This window comes from Heloderma suspectum, chromosome 3, assembly GCF_057233095.1.
Source record: "Heloderma suspectum isolate Gila_16-S chromosome 3, 16-S_ref, whole genome shotgun sequence".
In the NCBI taxonomy this organism is placed as follows: Eukaryota; Metazoa; Chordata; class Lepidosauria; order Squamata; family Helodermatidae; genus Heloderma; species Heloderma suspectum.
In genome coordinates, this window is record NC_139460.1 from 262052885 (window position 1) to 262071525 (window position 18641).

Below are 18641 nucleotides of genomic sequence, written 5' to 3' on the forward strand. Positions count from 1 at the left end.
CTGGAGCATGGGCAAACAGGTCCAGTATTATCATCTGGGATGGTATGGGCCAGTGCCAGCTCCAGGTTTTGGAGAGTCCTTGGGCAGCAAGACATCCTCACTGGGCCCCCTCCATCCCTGAATCTCCTTTCTCACTGCCATTGTCACCAGATAATTGCTCCTCCTCCTCTTTCTCACCATTGCGACCACTTGACAGGCAGAGTGTCAGTGAACAAGTAGGAGGGGCATTGGCTGATCCTTCTTCTCACTGCCACAGTTGTCTGGCCAGAGCAAGAGGCATATGAACAAGCAGCTTGCAATGGTGAAGAGGAGGAGCAACTCCAGGGCGCTCTTGTCAGTGGGCCCCTGCTGGGGTGTTAGCCCTCGGCAAGTGCCCAGCCATGTCTACCCTAGATGGGCATACTGGAGCTGACACTCCTTACTGCAGCATCCTTTCTTATTTTTTTTTAAAAAAAACATTTTATAGCCAAAGGGCACAAACCAGGCATGTACATGGTTACAGATGCTCACTTAAAAATATATATTCTCTTTTTCTACACTGAAATAGTGCTTATTCCCAAGTAAATGTATTCCAACAGCACAAGAGGCGGCTCTACACATGGACATCACCAGATGGTCAATATCAAAATCAGATTGATTATGTCCTTTGCAGCCAAAGATGGAGAAGCTCTATACAGTCAGTAAAAACAAGACCTGGAGCTGACTGTGGCTCAGATCATGAGCTTCTTGTTGCAAAATTTCAGCTTAAATTGAAGAACGTAAGGAAAACCTCTAAACCATTCAGGTATGACCTAAATCATATCCCTGATGAATATACAGTGGAGGTGAGGAATAGATTTCAGGGATTAGACCTGATAGACAGAGTGCCTGAGGAACTATGGACGGAGGTCCGTAACACTGTTCAGGAGGCAGCAACTACATCCATCCCAAAGAAAAAGAAATGCAAGAAAGCCAAGTGGCTGTCTGATGAGGCTTTACAAGTAGCTGACGAAAGAAGGGAAGCGAAAAGCAAGGGAGAAAGGGGAAGATATATCCAACTGAATGCAGAGTTCCAGAGAATAGCAAGGAGAGACAAGAAGGCCTTCTTAAATGAACAATGCAAAGAAATTGAGGAAAACAACAGAATGGGAAAGACTAGAGATCTCTTTAAGAAAATCGGAGATCTCAAGGGAACGTTTTGTGCAAAGATGGGCATGATAAAGGATAAAGAAGGCAGGGACCTAACAGAAGCAGATGAGATTAAGAAGAGGTGGAAAGACTACACAGAAGAACTATACAGGAAAGATCTGAATGGCCCTGATAGCCATGACAGTACAGTCCCTGAACTTGAACCAGACATCCTTGAGAGTGAAGTCAAGTGGGCCTTAGGAAGCATTAGTAACAACAAAGCTAGCGGAGATGACAGTATTCCAGCTGAGCTATTTAAAATCCTAAAAGATGATGCTGTTAAAGTGCTGCACTCAATATGCCAACAAATTTGGAACACTCAACAGTGGCCGCAAGACTGGAAAAGGTCAGTTTACATTCCAATTCCAAAGAAGGGCAACGCCAAAGAGTGTTCAAACTACTGCACAATTGCGCTCATTTCACATGCCAGCAAGGTGATGCTCAAAATCCTACAAGTTAGGCTTCAGCAGTATGTGAACCGAGAACTACCGGAAGTACAAGCTGGGTTTCGAAGAGGCAGAGGAACTAGAGATCAAATCACCAACATTTGCTGGATCATGGAGAAAGCAAGAGAATTCCAGAAAAATGTCTATTTCTGCTTCATTGACTATGCTAAAGTCTTTGTGTGGATCACAACAAACTGTGGCAAATTGTTAAAGTGATGGGAGTACCAGACCACCTTACCTGTCTCCTGAGAAACCTGTACAAGGGTCAAGAAGCAACAGTAAGAACCAGACATGGAACAACCGATTGGTTCAAAATTGGGAAAGGAGTACGACAAGGCTGTATATTGTCACCCTGCTTATTTAACTTATATGCAGAGTACTTCATGAGAAACACCGGCTTGGATGAATCACAGGTTGGAATTAAGATTGCTGGGAGAATTATCAACAACCTCCGATACGCAGAGGTTTCTAATGGCAGAAAGCGAAGAGGATCTAAAGAGCCTCTTGTTGAGGGTGAAAGTGGAGAGTGCAAAAGCTGGTTTGAAACTCAACATTAACAAAACGAAGATCATGGCATCTGGCCCCATCACTTCCTGTCATATAGAAGGGGAAGAAATGGAAGCAGTGACAGATTTTATTTTCTTGGGCTCCAAGATCACGGCAGACGGTGACTGTAGCCATGAAATTAAAAGACGCTTGCTCCTTGGGAGGAAAGCTGTGGCAAACGTAGACAGCATAGTAAGAAGCAGAGACATCACCTTGCCGACAAAGGTCCACATAATCAAAGCTATGGTTTTCCCAGTAGTAATGTATGGCTGTGACAGCTGGACTATAAGGAAGGCTGAGCACCGAAGAATTGATGCTTTCGAACTGTGGTGCTGGAGAAGACTCTTACGAGTCCCCTGGACTGCAAGGAGGTCAAATCAGTCCATCCTAAAGGAAATCAACCCTGAGTGCTCATTGGAAGGACAGATACTGAAGCCGAAGCTCAAATATTTTGGCCACCTAATGCGAAGAGAAAACTCTCTGGAAAAGACCCTGATGCTGGGAAAGACTGAAGGCAAAAGGAGAAGGGGACGGCAGAGGATGAGATGGCTAGATAGCATCACCGATGCAATGAATATGAACTTGAGCACGCTCCAGGAGAGAGCACAGGACAGGAAGGCCTGGCGTGGTATGGTCCATGGGGTCATGAAGAGTCGGACACGACTGAACGACTGAACAACAGCAACAAATGTGTTTAGCGTCAGGGAAGCAGAAGCAAACCCCATCTTATTCCTGCAGTCATGATGGTGCTATTATTTAAGTGAGTTTAAAATGTGAAACTGCACATGTTCTGAGTATTTTGTTTTAATCAGAGTTGGCAGACAGGGTTTTTTTTGTTTTGTTTTTGCTCTAATGTATCAAGGAAAGTAGAAGCAGTTGTAAAACATGGAAAGTAGTGGAGAAGGGAAAATGTTAGTTATGTACTTCACAACTGAAATAACATACATGGCCTTGCTAACCCCCCGCCCCCACCTCATGCTTCCAGTATCTGGGGTAAAGGGAGGCCTCAGCTGCTCACTTCGTCACCCAAAGTAAGATGGTTCGCACAACACGACAGACCACAGTGGGTTAATTTACCCACAGGGGCTGTCATGTTGTGCTGGGTGGCCTTGGGCAACATTTTTGCTTGGCGCCTGTAGGTGCTTGGCTCACTGTGGGTTGTTGTGTCATGGGAACCCAGGTAGTGGGGGTTGTCTGAGGGTTAGACAACCCTCAAACAGCCCCTGGCACCTCGGTTCCCACAACATGACAACCCATGACAAGTGGGGTGCCACCACCCCATTTTTTCATTATTTTTTAATGAGTTCCTGATGAAATAGCGGCCAGCAGAGCATGAGAGGATCTGATATCAAATTCAAACAAGAGAAGAATTTACTCTGCTATGGCACTGATCCACTTGAATTTGATAGACCTCTGATAAACATAAACAGGATAACAGATGTAAATATCAATTCAGTCTGTATCTCTTGGTCATGCTGGACCTCTGCGGTGGGGCCGCCTCCTTTCCTGTATGGGATGTGCACCCCGTGGGGGGTAGAGACAGCCCAATGTGGTCAGGATCCTGCAGGTAGGGAAAAGAGGCACTGATGCCTTTCTGAGAGGAAGTACATTGCAATTGCAGTGGCTTCAATTGCAGACAGAGTCAAAGTAGGGACAAAAATCTGCTAATTCCCCAGACATTGATGATTCCGATGTCACAGTTTTTGGGTGAGGGAAAGCAGGGTTTTCTCCTCCTCACCTTAGTTGGGTCACTAATTTTAACCACTTTACTTTCATCCGAAGAAGTCAATTCCTTCTGGGGGCAGGGAAGTGAATGGAGCCTGTCATATGGATTGAAACACTTTAAAAATGCTCAAACATTATAGATCCTGTGACGAGATCTGTAGCAGCAAAAATGGGAATAAAGAATTACTGTGGACAGCCAGCCAAAACCAGCAATAGATCCCTTCACAGAACTGTTGTGCTGTCACATTGTCTCATCACAGTGAAATGTGCAGAGTTAAAATAGGCTCTTTTCCAAGTATAGAATGGAACTGCAATTACCAAGCTGTTGATGCTTTATAATATGTTAAAATGAGCAATTGGTGGCATAATGCACATGCACATGGATGCATGCATGTACACACACTTCCATTCATCTATAGCAGGGGTGGTGAACTTATGGCCCTTCGGATGTTTTGGCCTACATCCCTCACCATGCCTTACCACTAGCTATGCTGGTTGGGGCTGATGGGAGTTGTAGGCCAAGACATCTGGAGGGCCACAAGTTGCCTGGCCCTGTTCTATAGGTTACCACCTTTGTATGGACAGAGGTTCTGTGCTTTTAATAGCTGCATGAAAGACAAAAATGCAACTGGTACATCTTTTTCTAACATGGGGATTTTCTGATTAGGAACTTTGCACCTGATCCAATTATCTCTGTTATGCCACAGTTAAAGGCACAGAATCTGTGTTTGATGGTGCCGATCCTTTTTAAACCCAGATAAGAGATATGATGCAAGCAAGGAACATGACGGAGCACATGACAGATATTTTCTATTCAAGCACATTGAAGTACAAGGAAGATTCTTCTTTAAGTGATCAGAGGCCATAGATTAGTCTTTCCTTTTTTAAAAAAAGCAATGAAGAGAAGGCAGCTTTGATGTCAGGTGTAGCTATATGTCACTGGATCAAAAGTGACAAACAATGGAAATGGGTTTCTTATCCTAGCCATGGGCTCTTGCTCTGCCTGGCTAAGTAGCATCCAAATGCTCCTTACGCTCCAGATAACACCTTACAGTGCAATCCTATACAGGTCTGCTCCAAAGTAAGTCCTGTTGAGTTTAATGGGATCCCCCCCCCCATAAGTGGGTGTAGAATTGTAGCCTAAAGGGCTCACATGGCTCTCCTTATATAGCTGGGAAACATCTGTGACATCTATTTATTTGATTTATATCCTGCCCTTCCTCACAAATAGCCCAGGGTGGCTCAAAGCCTATGTAAAACATGGTATACTACATAAATAACATTAAAATCATGACCTTAAAATCGCAAATATATAAAAAAATACAATAAAACCATCAATACAATCCATCCATCCATCCATAAAACAGCAAATATAGCACACACACACCCCTGCACAAATAAATAGGTCTGTAACTGGTGTCTAAACAACAACAGCATGGGGGACCTGCCTCCGAAGTATCTAGAAGGCAGTGCCAGCTCCATGTTTGTGAGGGCCTTTTGGCAAGCCATCTGCAAAGGCCCCCTCTTAGTGAGTCTATCTTCCCACCAGTGTTGTTACCTGTTCCTTCCCCTCCTCTTCCGATCACCACTACTACCTGTTTGCTTGCTAGGCAGAGAGCCCATGAGCATGCAGGCAGTGGCATCTATTGCTCCTCCTTCTCACCACCACCATTGTCAGGGCCAGAGTGAGAGGCAGGGGAACAAGCAGGCTGCAATGGTGAAAAAGAGGGGCAACTCCAGGAGGCTCTTCTCAGTGGGCCCCTGCTGGGGTGTGGGCCCTTGGCAGGTGCCCAACCATGCCTACCCTTGATGCTGGCCCTACTAGGAAGTGAATTTATTCTGCATTTCAAGTGGAGCCACTTTGCCCTTGTCACTGTGGCTGTTGGGTATCTACCTGCATGTATTACATGCTCATCATCTGGTTGCTGTCACCCAGAATTCCTCCTATGCACCCCTCTCAGTCCGCTTTTCACTTTTATTGTGGACATCTACTTGAGGTGGGAGCCAGCCTTGGCATTCCTACCTGTGCTGGGGAGACAGGCTCTCTCAGCCCCATTAATCTGTGGCTGCCACCGGAGCTCAGATAAGATAAAGCCATGCCTTTATCAAGCCCACTGACTGGAGTGAGGGGAGGTGACCTGAGGCCCCCAGTTATCACAGGTAGGAGCAAGATAAGCTCAGCAGCCTCTGGCACTGACAGAAAATCACTGGCTGGTGATGAATGTGCTGGGCTGAATCTGGTAATGAGCAGCATTTGGGGGAGAGGGGAGAAGAAAGGGGAGGATGACAGACCTTGGGGTGTGAGTGCGATTGTCACAAGGTTGGGTGTGAGAACTTATAAGAGTGTGAAGGTGGAAGTAAGTGTGTGTGAATCAGCATTTTTAAGTGACTTCAGGCTGATACACAGACACACACACACGAAGGAGTGAAACCTTCATATCTGCTGCTTGGAAGAGAAAGTGGCCAGGTTGGAACATCTGCATGCTAACCTGACAACTTGGTGGCCCAGTCACAGGCAGAACTGCCCAGCCACTTTGCCTCTTTGCCTCTTTGTGAATGGCAGAAAAACAGTGTGCAAAATTTCCATGTGACAATCTGTGTAAGGTGCTGGCTATATGTTTTCCAGTGCACTGAATGCTCTGTGTGTCTGTAACAGCACCTCCTACAGGCTTCACTCCTTCCTGCCTTCCTTTCTTCAGCTCCATGCCAAGAGGTAATCATTCCCAGATGCCGGATTCGTGGGAAGGAGAAAAAAGCCCCAGTAAACTTGGGCCAAGGGTGGAGAAGAGAGGAGAGATCCAGGAACAGGCCGTCCTGCCAGGTCCTTGGAACATGGAACGTTTTTCACAGACATGCATCCCCCCGCCCCAACCCCAGGTCCCTTTCCTTCCACCCTGTGTAAATACAGTTGCATAGGCATCAGCACACGTTAATCTTGGTAGAATACCTTTACCCATACTGCTCACTGCAGGAACTGGGGGAAAAGGGAGGGTTGTTACTTGCATCCTTTGAAGACCACAACTCCACAACTCCTGGAAATAAACATGATCCCCTTCGTTGCCACTACTTCAATCAATTGTAGCCACCCCACCTCTTAACTGGTGCTGTGGGGTCTGCCATGACTCACACGCCCACGTCTCCTAGTGCCCACTCCCAACTGCCATGTTTCTGCCATGTTATGAAACTGAGCATGTGCGTGTACATGCATAGAATGCCAAGGAGGAAGCAGAGTCACTGGGACTGGGGCATGCACTTGTGCCACGAGCATAGGATGGCCACTTACACTTCACCCCCAAAGAGGAAATGAATCATCAAAAAAGAGAGGACACCAATATGCACAGCATACATTTCATTTCATTTATTATATTTCTATACCACCCCCAAGCTGAAGCTCTCTGGGAAGTTCCCAAAAATAATAATAAAAACATTAAACATTCATTATACAAAGTGCAAAGTTGTTTACATAAAAAGCATATAAACAGACAGCACACATCCAGACAACATAAATCTAAAAAACATCTAAAAATCTTTTTTTTTTAAACAATCAACAAAAGACAATCCAAGACCTGATTAAAAACTCATCATATGCTGCCAAATGCCTGAGAGAAGAGGGCGGTTTTAACCTGGCGCTGGAGAAATAACAATGTTGGTGCCAGGCAGGCTTTGTCGGGGAGATCATTCCATAACTGGGGGGCAACTACTGAGAAGGCCCTCTCCCTTGTTGCCACTCTCTGAGTCTCCCTCAGAGGAGGCACCCAGAGGAGGGCCTTAGATACTGAACGTAGTATATGGGTAAATTCCTGCTGGGACAGGTGCTCCATCAGGTATGGAATATATATATTCAAATTTAGAAATAATGACTATAATTCAAATAGCAACATAATATCACCATAGCTGGGAAGATTGGCCAGGTGATCTGTGTGCCTGCTCAGTCTGCTGTCCAGGTGCTAAGTGTGGACGGGCAACTTTAAGGCCCCTGCTACTCTCCCCTTCTTAAGGTTCTTTCTCTTTAAACTAGACTTGGACTGGACAGCCCATTGAATAGAGGACACCTTCAAATAGAGGACTGTCCTCTCTAAAGTTGGAAACCTGGCCACCCTGTAATGATGAGAGGTACAGGTGAAACTTGAGTTGGTTGGAAATGTAGGCCTGAGGTTTGCCCTACTTAGGGTTGTCAGGCCTTCAAAATTTCAGGCCGTATATATCGGAGATTAGTGGCTGGCACCGCAGCTGTAGGGGAGCCTCGTGGCACAGCTGAGTGGAGCCCAGAGGCATCTACGGGACTGAACCTGGTGGATGTAGCTGTGAAGCTGATATCTAAAGCTCAAGTCAAGCCGAGCAGAAAATAGTTTGCCTCTTCGTTCTGGACCATCATGCTGAAATATTTACCACTATTGGAGACCACGAGAAGAAAGCTTATGCCCTGAAACTTCAGGTCAAAGAACCCTGAGACCTGGTAATTCATACTTTGAGTATGGCCTATCTCTGGAAGCAGGAGGGCTTTCCTTTCTCATCCTGTATATACAGTCCACAATCTGTGTTATCTGGATTCTGGAATTTGTCATAGTTTTGTTTGTAACTCTCACCCAGATTACTAGAGGTACCACCCCTACCTACTCCACATCCATCAGACTTGCCCTAAAGTGGTTCTTTTCAAAGAAAAGGAAGAGAGAGGTTTGCTGGCCATCATGGACCAGTCAGTGATCAGCAATGCAGGCAATATGCTGTAATGGCTGGTCACTTGTGTGTGTGCCTGAGCCAGGGGAGGAAGACTGAATCCTGATCTAAAAGGAAGAGGGCCAGTGAAAGAGCAGGGGTTAATCCTTACTCTGGGAAGGGATAGCTAGCTTTGCCTGGGTCCTGGCTGGGGGGGGGGGATTGATTTCCTATGGGGCCTTTGTGTTTGTTTGTTTTGCTGAGAGACATTATTGTGAGACAAAATGACGCCTGCCTGCCTGGAAATGAGGAGTGGGGGCGTTGGTACTGCTTAGAAAGGAAGACTTAAGGGAATGCTGCCTATTGACAGCTGAGCTGGGGCGGAAGGGTGGGGAATCTTAGGGTGGCCAATTACACATTGCCAAAAAAGAGGAAGTACATCACCCAAAAAGAGGAAAAAAGAGGACACTGACTTGCATAAAATGTACATATGCTAATTTATATGTACGTATAGGTGCAATTTTAGAAACAATGAATATAACAGAAATATAGCACATCTCACCTTCATGTGGCAGACTGACCTGTGTGCCTTACTCACTCTGCTGTCCAGGGGCTGTTGATGGGCAACTTCAAGGCCCAGCTCTTCCTTCTGATATTTATTTTTATCACGGACATGGACTGGACAGCCCTTCAAAATAGAGGATTGTCCTCTGTAAAATAGAGGACACATGGCCACCCTAAGTTCTGGCCCATTGGGGAAAATATAGGCCTGTCCAGAATGTGTTTGAACCAAGGGCTAGCTTAACCATTAGCCAGAGTTAGGCAGCTGCCTTAGCAGGTGTGTGTGTATGTATGTATAGCAGTGGCAGACCCCTGGTTGTTCCACCTGAGCCCCCTAGCTGTTCTCCTCTGTTGGAGGACCGAGCTGGGAATCCCACACAGCCTGACCTACTCCCATTAAGCTAGCCTGCTGCCCTCAGGTACAGTGGAGGATGCTGTCTTGTCACTATTGAAGTGAGATTCAAATGCCAGTCCAGTCAGCTTCTGTATGTGGAGTTGGACTCAATCTTGGCCTTCACCTCAGACAGCAACATGTCTTGGGCGATCCTGTTTGAACACCATCTCCCCAGACAGTGCTGGCTCCAGGTTTTTGAGGGCCCTTGGGCAAGATACCCTCAATAGGCCCCCTCCCTCAGTGAGTTGATCTTCTCACCACCATTGTCACCAGCTGCTTTTACCCCTCATCGTCTTTTTCATCATTGCTTGACAGGCAGACATCCAGTGAGCAAGTAGGCAGTGGCATCTACTGATCCTCCTTATCACCCCCACCATTGTCTTGGCCAGAGTGAGGCAGGTGAACAAGCAGGTTTCAATGGTGAAGAGGAGGAGCAACTCCGGGCGGTTCTTGTCAGTGGGCCCCTGCTGGGGTGTGGGCTCTTGGCAGGTCCCCAGACAGAAGAGCCACCCACCAGCAGTACCTCCATCTTTGTAGGGCCTAGGAACAAGAATGAGCCCTTGGGATCAGATGACTAACTACACAGCTGCGTGACAGAAAGCACAGAGCTGCCTGCAAGGTTTAGAATTGAAAAGAGTATTGATGATGCAGGAAGTAAGGTGCCAGAGTCTGGTTGCTGAGCAGTTCTGGACCAGAGCCACCCCCAGGTATTTAGGTCCCCCCCTTCGCTGCCCTCCTCCTCTTCTCTCCCCACTCCCAATGGCCACCACCCTCCTCCTCTCCCCCACAACAGTCACCCTTCTCCTCCTCTTCTCTTTCTCCCCTGTCTTGAGCGGCCCTCCCTCAAAAAGGATTGATTGAAGCATTCTGGGTGATGTGGGCCTGGTGATCACCTATACAATGGCAGCACAGGTGATCTTCTGGGCCACCTCACCCAGAATGCTTCACTGTCTTTGAGGAAGAACCTCTCAAAGTGAGGCATTTGAGCCAGATGAGCTCTCTGGAGAGCTATGGTGGCCACTTTTCTGTTGGCATTTGTTCCTGCAGGGAAGCAGCCAGCAGGGCTACCCAGAGAGGCAAGGAGGAGGAGCCAGAGTGCTGCCACTTTCAGGGGGTTGTTAGTTGCCCCCAGAATTTGTCCAATGCAGCCACCTAGTTTGCCCCCCCCCCCAGGATGGACAAATCTCCCCCCCCCCCGATGCCAAATGCTTTACATTCAGTGCATGATGAAGCAATCGCATGTTCCCTTCATCATTTACCAAATTGCATATATTTACTCAACCAATTTGGACATACAATTTGACCTTCCGTGATAGTAAAAATGTGAGGGTTATAAGTTCTGAGTGGTTGTGAAACTGGGTAGAAGTGGCCAATGCTGCGGTGACATGTCTGAGCATGGATTCCAGCTTTTTAGACTCACTCACATGAAACAGAGATAGTGCTACAGAACAGCTAATGGTATTCTGCTGCTTTAGTGGGATCACTGTATTAAAACTGAAGATTTGATTATTCCATCCCACTCAGCAACCCCAGGCTTCAGGCTGCAGAAATGAGGTCCTCCCTTTAATAAGGACACTGACAATCTGGAGAGAGTTCAGAGGAAAGTGAGTGGGAAAGTCCATTGGCTTGGAATGCAAGACCTATGAGGTAAGACAAAAGAACTGGGCCAGATCACTTGGGGAAAGTGGAGGGAAGGCAGGCGAACAGCACGATAACTGTTTTCAATAAATCAGAAGCTGCTTTGCACAGGATGATAATTCTAAGGACATGGAGGCTAGGCCAAAAGAGAATGAACTTTGAAGAAGGGGGGGGGGAATCTACTTTAAGTGAGGCTGCAAACTTAAGTTGCAAAATGGGCAACTGGGTGACCTCATCTTTGGACATTAGACAGAAGGCAGGAATTCAACAGGTGAAGCCTCACCTGCATTTGTGTGGAGAAATGCAGCACCTGTTGAATTTGTCTGGCATCCAGCTAAAAGCATGGGGGTCCTGTTGGAAAAATGTGTCCACCATGCTTGCTGCCCACCCTCTCCTAGACACACCATGCTAGGGGATTTGTCCAGGCCTCAGGCATGTATTCCTTCCCCTTGTGCATAGGGTGCTATGCCCGAGGTGCTTCTCCCCAGCCTCATTAGAGCCAATCTGCTCCCTGTCCATCAAAACACAGCCATGCTTAGAGTTGCCGCAATTCCTGTCTCCTCAGAGAACTCCAGCACACACCCCACATGTGCCAGCAGCTCAGCCAGCCACAAGATACCAATTATTATTACTGGCTGTGAACAGCATGGCCAAACTTGGCTGCTTCCCTCAGGCGCTGCTTCCTGACGGCTGCTCCCCCGCCCCCAGCTGAAGCCTTAGCTCAGAATGGGGAAGGGGGCTTCCCTGTGCTCTCCCCACCCCCACTGTTCCCTCGCTCCCTCCTGCATGCACACAGACTTGGCTATTTTTTCTAGCTTTGTGGCTGGGTGAAACGACCATGCTGAGAGGTGCAGGGACCCAATCTCTAATCAAGCACAAAAGGCCAACTTCCTGTGGGAGCAAGGAGTGACTTCCCCTTCTTCCTTTCCATAAGGGAATCTATGAAATGCGGTGAGGCTGTGGTGTCTAAATGGCACAGTGATGATCCCTATGGAATTACGTCTATGGTTCCTGATGATACAGTCCACTGCAGTAGAATACTACTGTATGCTACTGTGTATTCACAGTATTATCCACCTTTACCTCCTTTTGAAGGGCGTGCCCCCGTGGAAGCAAGAGATGGTGAGGAATGGATTGTACAGAATGTCCAGGAGCCTGATACGCAGTGAGAAAGGGTGGGGTGAATGTCGACAGGGATTATTTAGGGCTGAAAGAAAAAGGCCTCCAAATTAGAAAAAGGGGTGCTAAGGTTAGCTCTTCGCAATGTTACCTCTCCTGGAGGTTTCTTTTATGAGTTTCCTCCTGCTTTTTCCAAGAAAGTAGTATAGTGCCCTCTAGTGTCACATGGAGAATATGGGGCATCCCTGCCTCCAAGGGGAGAATGAACATCTCCCCCACCCCTTTGAGCTCCAATCCTGCTTCTGGTGGCACAGAACTCTACCCTACCCACCCCCATTTCACCACAAGTCTTGATTTTGATGGCTGAGCATCCTTTGCTGTGTTCCTAGATGAGTTTAGTTGGTGTCCCAGGGAAGCCCTGCCCAGTGGAGGCTGGTGGCTCCGATGTCAGTGGGGCAGTGAATTCGCTCCAGGTTTCAGTCAGAACCAGTCAGAACTCTAAAGGAGCTATTCAAGGTGCTTCAGTCCTTTAGAGTTTAGACTGGTTCTGACTGAAACCTGCAGTGGGCTCACCGCCCCACTGACATCGGAGCCACCACCCTTCACTGCTCCCTATGTTTTTGCTTCCTGAGATTCTCTGACCTCAGGCTGCTCTGAATCTCATGCCAGGCCATATAGGTGGCCAGGTGTCCTACTTTACAGAGGACAGTCCTTCAGTTTGGAAAGCTGGCAGAGGACAGTCCTCTAGTTGAAGGTGTCCTCTATTTGATGGGCTACCCAGTCCGGTTTAAAGTCAAAGAACCATAAGAAGGGGAGAGCAGTGGGGGCCATGAAGTTGCCCATCAACACTTAGCACCCAGACAGCAGACTGAGCAGGTAGTCAGGTCACCTATTCAATCTTCCCCACTATGGTGAGAAGTCTTGTATTCTATTTCAATAACAATTGTTATTTCTAACTTTGCTCTCATTCATGTAAATTGGCATATGAAAATCCTACAGTTTGGTGTCCTCTTTTGTGATGATGCATTTGCAGTTTTGTGGCCATGTGTAAGTAGCACCGACTTCCACCACTATCACAACTTCTGATCCATCTTCCTGTGTTCCCAGGCATCAGCACAGAGACTGGTAGGAGGGAAGTCAAAGACCACAGAGCTTCCTTTCTGATCAGGGAAAGGCCTGTGTAGGATGGGCTCACAGCCAGCTGGCCTGTTTCTTCTGTCTGTCAAGACACCTTCATTACTGCACCCTCTAATCTCCCAGTGCAGGGGACATCAGTCGGCCAATGACCTTTGGGAAGGAAGATACACTGGCTCAAAATGCTTCTGCCTCTTGCCTCTCACTGATTAGCTAAAGTCTCTTTATCACTCACAGGTAGCATATCTGCAGCATATCTCTGCCTCCCATGACTACCCTATATCCTTCACTGCCTGTTATGGTTTCTTGCAAAACATCAGCTTCACAGTGCCTTTATACTTTACAAGTTTGGTCTTGCAATCCTATGCTTGGGTTCCTTTTTCTACCTATTGTGTCTCTCTCACCAAGACGTTAGAGCAGTGAGTGGCTTCCTTCAACCATCTGATTTGTGCTGCTTCCTCCAGGGTCTTCTCTAGTTTTTGCAGTCATCCCTTCTCCTTGCAGGCAGTGCCAGGAGGTGGAGACTATCATTGTATTTATTTGTTCACTAGCTTAAAAATATTTCTATCCTACTTTAAAAACACATAAAAAACATAATAAAGCAATGCAGTCACACCAGCTGTGAGAAAACAGAAGAACTGAATAAGCACCTAAAGACAACAGCTAGCTATTGCTATATGAAACAGCAGGGTCTTAACTTGCTGTCTGAAAATGTGTGGGGGAGCCAGGTAAGCCTGTGTGTGTGTGTGTGTGTGTGTGTGTGTGTGTTTTCCATAAGCTAGGAGCCACCATTGAGAAGGCACTGTCCTATATAGCCACATCAGACTAGAAGGCAGTGAAATATAGAGCAGGGCCTCCAAAGATGATCTGAGTGAGTGGGCAGATTCATATAGAACAAGGTGGTCTTTAAGACATCTTCTTGATCCCATACCATTTAGGGCTTTAAAAGTTAGAACCATCACTTTAAACTGGGTCCAGAAACAAACTGGGAACCAGTGAAATTGGAAATTTTGTTCTGTGTAATATGCATCTGTCAACATGCTTGCTGCCATATCAATCATAGCTCCAAAAACTTCTCAAAGGCAGCCCCAAGTTAAATGCATTACAGTAGCCTGATCTGGATTTTACTGAGGCATGAGTGATGGTGGCCAGATCCAGCAGCCGTTGTTCTAGCACCCTCTGTGTTTGCTATTTCAAACACTATTTCAAGGGACTAAGTCCCTTGCTGTCAAAGAGGCCGCAGGAATGCATCCTGGCCTCTGGTTCCCCTTTCAAGCTCTCAGCTTCCGTTGCTTCAGTTTCTCAACTCCTTTGAGTTCCTCCCCATATATGAATGGCAGCCTCTGCGATGGGGGCTCTGATCCAAACCAGAGACGGCTGGTAAGCACAGGAGTCTGCACCTCTCCACCTTCCCTCCCTGCTCTGAGCTCCAATAGTATCTTGGATCTGGGCACTGGCACTGCAGGGGGAGCTTGTTTGGTGAATGAGCAACTGTCAATCTAGCTGGCTGGGCCTGTTGAACAGCTGTGCTTGTCAGTGACATGCTGGGGTCGGCCACCATCTCGGCAATGCAGTGCGGGAGGCAGGAAGAGAGACGGTGCTTGTGGCAGCTCAATGGGGGCTGGAGGCTCATCTGAAAACACTGTGAGACCCCTGGCTGAGACTGAGACAACCCTCGCTTCACAGGTACTGCAACAGCATCCCCTTCTCTTGCTAGCGTTATTGCTGTCTGACTCCCCACCATAAAGCCTCTCCCTGCCTGATAGTTCAGGGCTGGGCAATTTGTGGCCCTTCAGATATTTCGGCTTACAACTTCCATCATCCCTCATCTTTGTCTATGCTGGATAGGATGATGGGAGTTGTAGGCCAAAGCATCTGGAGGGCCACATCTTGCCCACCCCTGTTATGGTGCCTCCCATTTATAGGGCCAGTGCTGGTCAAGAGTACCATGGGGTTAGATCCACTCCGCCCTGGAGTAGCCCGTTTTGCCTTCTCTGTGCACTCCACGGCGCACACTCATGGGTGTGTTGTGTATCAGCCTAGGTGAACAATCCCTCTTGGGCTAGAGGACTCTCTGCTCCAGCCACCTCATCTGCTCTGTTTTTCTCTGTGGGCCCTGATCCCTTTATGTCCTTCTCATCCTCTCCATGCAACACAGATTTATTGGGGCATTTGGTTACAATTGGCTGCTCAGATCTGCAGGCAGTGACTGAGAGGGCCAAAGAGGCCTGCAAGGGGGGGAGAGGGGGAGTTCAGCTAAAATGACAGCAAAATCCTTTAGGTAAGGCTGCAGAACTGTGTGTCTAAAGGAAAAGACTGGGATGAGTCGACACTTGGAAAGAAAGGGGAAGGCGATGGAGTGGGGATGGGTTGCTGTGCAGTGGCATAATATCCAGCGTGTGCGTATTTCTCTGCGGAAGCGAATTGTGCCACTAAAGTAGTGGAGGCCGATGGCCCCGATGTCAGTGGGGCGGCGAATCCGCTCCGGCTTTCAGTCAGACTCAGAACTCTAAAGGAGCTCTCCAGCGTGCTTCTGACTGAAACCTGGAGCGGATTCACCCCCCCACTGATATTGGAGCAACCAGCCTGCACTGCAGTAAAGTGAAGGACATTCTGTGTTAGCAGAGAACCGTGTGGCAGCAGGGAAGTGCCTTTTTTCTTTCAAGGCCATGGGCGGGGGGTTGCGGACGCGAGGCAGCCTCCGTGAGGTCTGTGGAGGGGCAGTAATAAACTCACGCCCCTGGCATGGGCGGGCGGCAGAGCTGGGCGCGGCCAGGTGCTCAGCGCGGCGGCGGCCTCCCAGAGGCCCGGTCCTTGCGCATTCGCCTCCTCGCCCGGCGGCCCCCCAGCTCCCCCCGCCTCTGCGACTCGCACACGCCCGCTCGCGCGCTTGTCCCCGACGCGCTGCAACGTGGCCTTGGCCGAGGCTCAGCCCGGCTCCGAGGGGAGGCACGGGCATCTGGGCTGCGCCATCGCGCTGCAGCGCCTGCTTCCCATGCTAATAAGTCCTCCCTGGCTGCTTGCATTCCCTTCTCCCCCACCCCGGGCGGAGCCCCTTTCCCTGGAATGATGTCAGGCAACGCTGTGCCATCGAGGGCCTTGGGCGGCGGCGGCAGGGCTCGTTCCTGACCCTTTGGGCTGGCAGCTGGTCCGACAACAACTCCGTCCCCGCTCCAGCTGCAGCTTCGGCGTCTGTGCTCCCTGTCGCAGGTGGGAGCCGGCTGGCCGACAGGGAGAGGATGAAAGAGGAACAGAGCCGCTCTCTGTGCAGGAGGGGCCCCAGAAGGTGTGCTGGCTGGATCATGCCACTGTCCGGCAACACCCCCACCCCGTGACCGGGCAAGCTTTGGGGACTAGGGGCTTCGCTGAAAGCAACTCTTCTGGCAACACCTTCACCACCACCCATCCTGTGGGAGGGAACGCAGGGAGTTTCCCACTGGTGTCGGGACACTTCTTGCAGCAGTGGCAGCAGCCCCCTGCTGGTCTGTTGCCGGTGCAACAAGGGACGTGCCGGGCACAGCTCAGGGGCTGGGGGCAACTTAAGACAGATTGGGCAGGAAAAACTGTATGTGTCATAGAGGGCTGGGGAGGGCAGCCGGAATATATAGACCAGGCTTTCCCAATTTAGTGCCCTCCAGATTTGTTGGACTACAACTCCCATAATCCCCAGCCAGCAGACCAGACTCCTCCATCCTGGTGCCCTCCAGATGTGTTGGACTAGAACTCCCATACATCCCTGGCCAGCTATGGGAGTTGTAGTGGGAGGGCACCAGGTTGGGGGAGACTGATATAGCCAGACACCAGACTGATCAATTTTCCTCTTGTCAGTTTCCCTCTTCATACCATCATGTCAGGTTCCTGTAAAAGAGCCTTCCCCCAACCCGATGCCCTCCAGATGTGTTAGACTACAACTCCCATCATTGCCAGCTAGCATGGCCAATGGCCACACTGGCTGGAGATTATGACAGTTGTAGTCCAACACATCTGGAGGGTACTGAGTTGAGGGAAGGCTGCTCTAAAATACCTCTTTAATATCCCATAACTCTTTCCAAATAATCTAAGCCCCATCCCTCCTGAAGTGACAGTTCAAATCTGGTTGCTCACCTTTAATATGGTTTTCTCTTTCTATCCCTAAGCAATACAGTTCTCATGTTTTGTCTTGCTCATGCCTCTCATGGAGATTCATCAAAAATGTCTCAGGACTCAGATATGTAACTACTTCCCAGTGGAAACTGTAACACTAGTGGTATACCACCAATTTTGGTAACTACTATTGGGAATTTTGCACACAACCAGGCATCAGAGTAGTTCGTGCTGACACCAGCTATAAACTACTGTGCTGAAACTAGGAAAGCATATCCACAACCAAAGTTGCTTATATATCACAGGTATGATCCACCATATACACAACTGTATGCCAGACACTCATATACTACTTCTAGTAACTTTTGTATGCTATAATGTTCATAACTAACACCTTGCTGGTGATTTGGTGCTGGTAATATTACAGCTGTCAGTTGTGTGAAGTTATAACTTCTCTAATGTACTCCTCGGAAATGTACATATGACCAAAAAAGAAAGCAAATCAATGGCTTTCCTTTACCACCAAGTCATATTGAGATACATGCACACAGTGTAATTCCGTGCAAAGTTCCTTATTCCCGGGTGTATACAGGGTTGCGGCCCAAGAGTTTTTGCAATCATGTAACTTGCACCAGTAGAGCAGGGTGCAAAGAGGCCCCTCATGAGAAACTAATGTAGCCTTCCCTCCCCACCAAGGCACCTCTGCACACAGGGTGCCACTGACAGGCCAAGTGCACTGTGTTTCAGCAGCTCCATCCCTCTCAATCAGGAGTGGAGAACCTGTGACTGTCCAGATGTTGCTGGACTACAGCTCTCATTATCCCTGACCATTGGGCATGCTGGCTAGGGCTGATGAAAGTTGGCATTCAATAACATCTGGAGGGCCACAGATTCTCCCACCCCTGCTTTAAACTAAACTAAAACTAAAGTGAGCCCCTCCCTGGCTCACTTTAGGACACCCAACAGCCTACTCTTGCCCAAGCCTCTGTGTGTGGCTCCTCTCCTGTTTCTCTTGGGATCAACTGCATGCCAGGGAACGGAGCAAGTTGTTGCCCTAAAGTGACGAATTGCTGGCATGACAGCAGAGCACTGAGGGTGAGGGCAGCAACCTGGTTGAGGATGGGAGTCGTCATATGAGACGCCACTCACAGAGGGAACAGGATTGTAGCCTT

The 18641-nt window shown here is 48.4% G+C and overlaps 1 protein-coding gene across 3 annotated transcripts in view; it reads left to right on the forward strand.

Annotated features, from left to right (window-relative positions):
- The first annotated feature begins 14693 nt into the window (after positions 1 to 14693).
- Positions 14694 to 18641, forward strand: part of GOLGA7B (golgin A7 family member B) — a 38113-nt gene continuing 34165 nt past the window's right edge. The window contains exon 1 of one of the 3 annotated variants that reach the window (XM_084846626.1): positions 14694 to 15072. In XM_084846626.1, the coding sequence (XP_084702752.1) occupies positions 15001 to 15072 (72 nt within the window). In that variant the 5' untranslated portion in view covers positions 14694 to 15000. The remainder of the gene's footprint in view (positions 15073 to 18641) is intronic. The other 2 variants (XM_084846628.1, XM_084846627.1) reach the window with 2 other exon arrangements.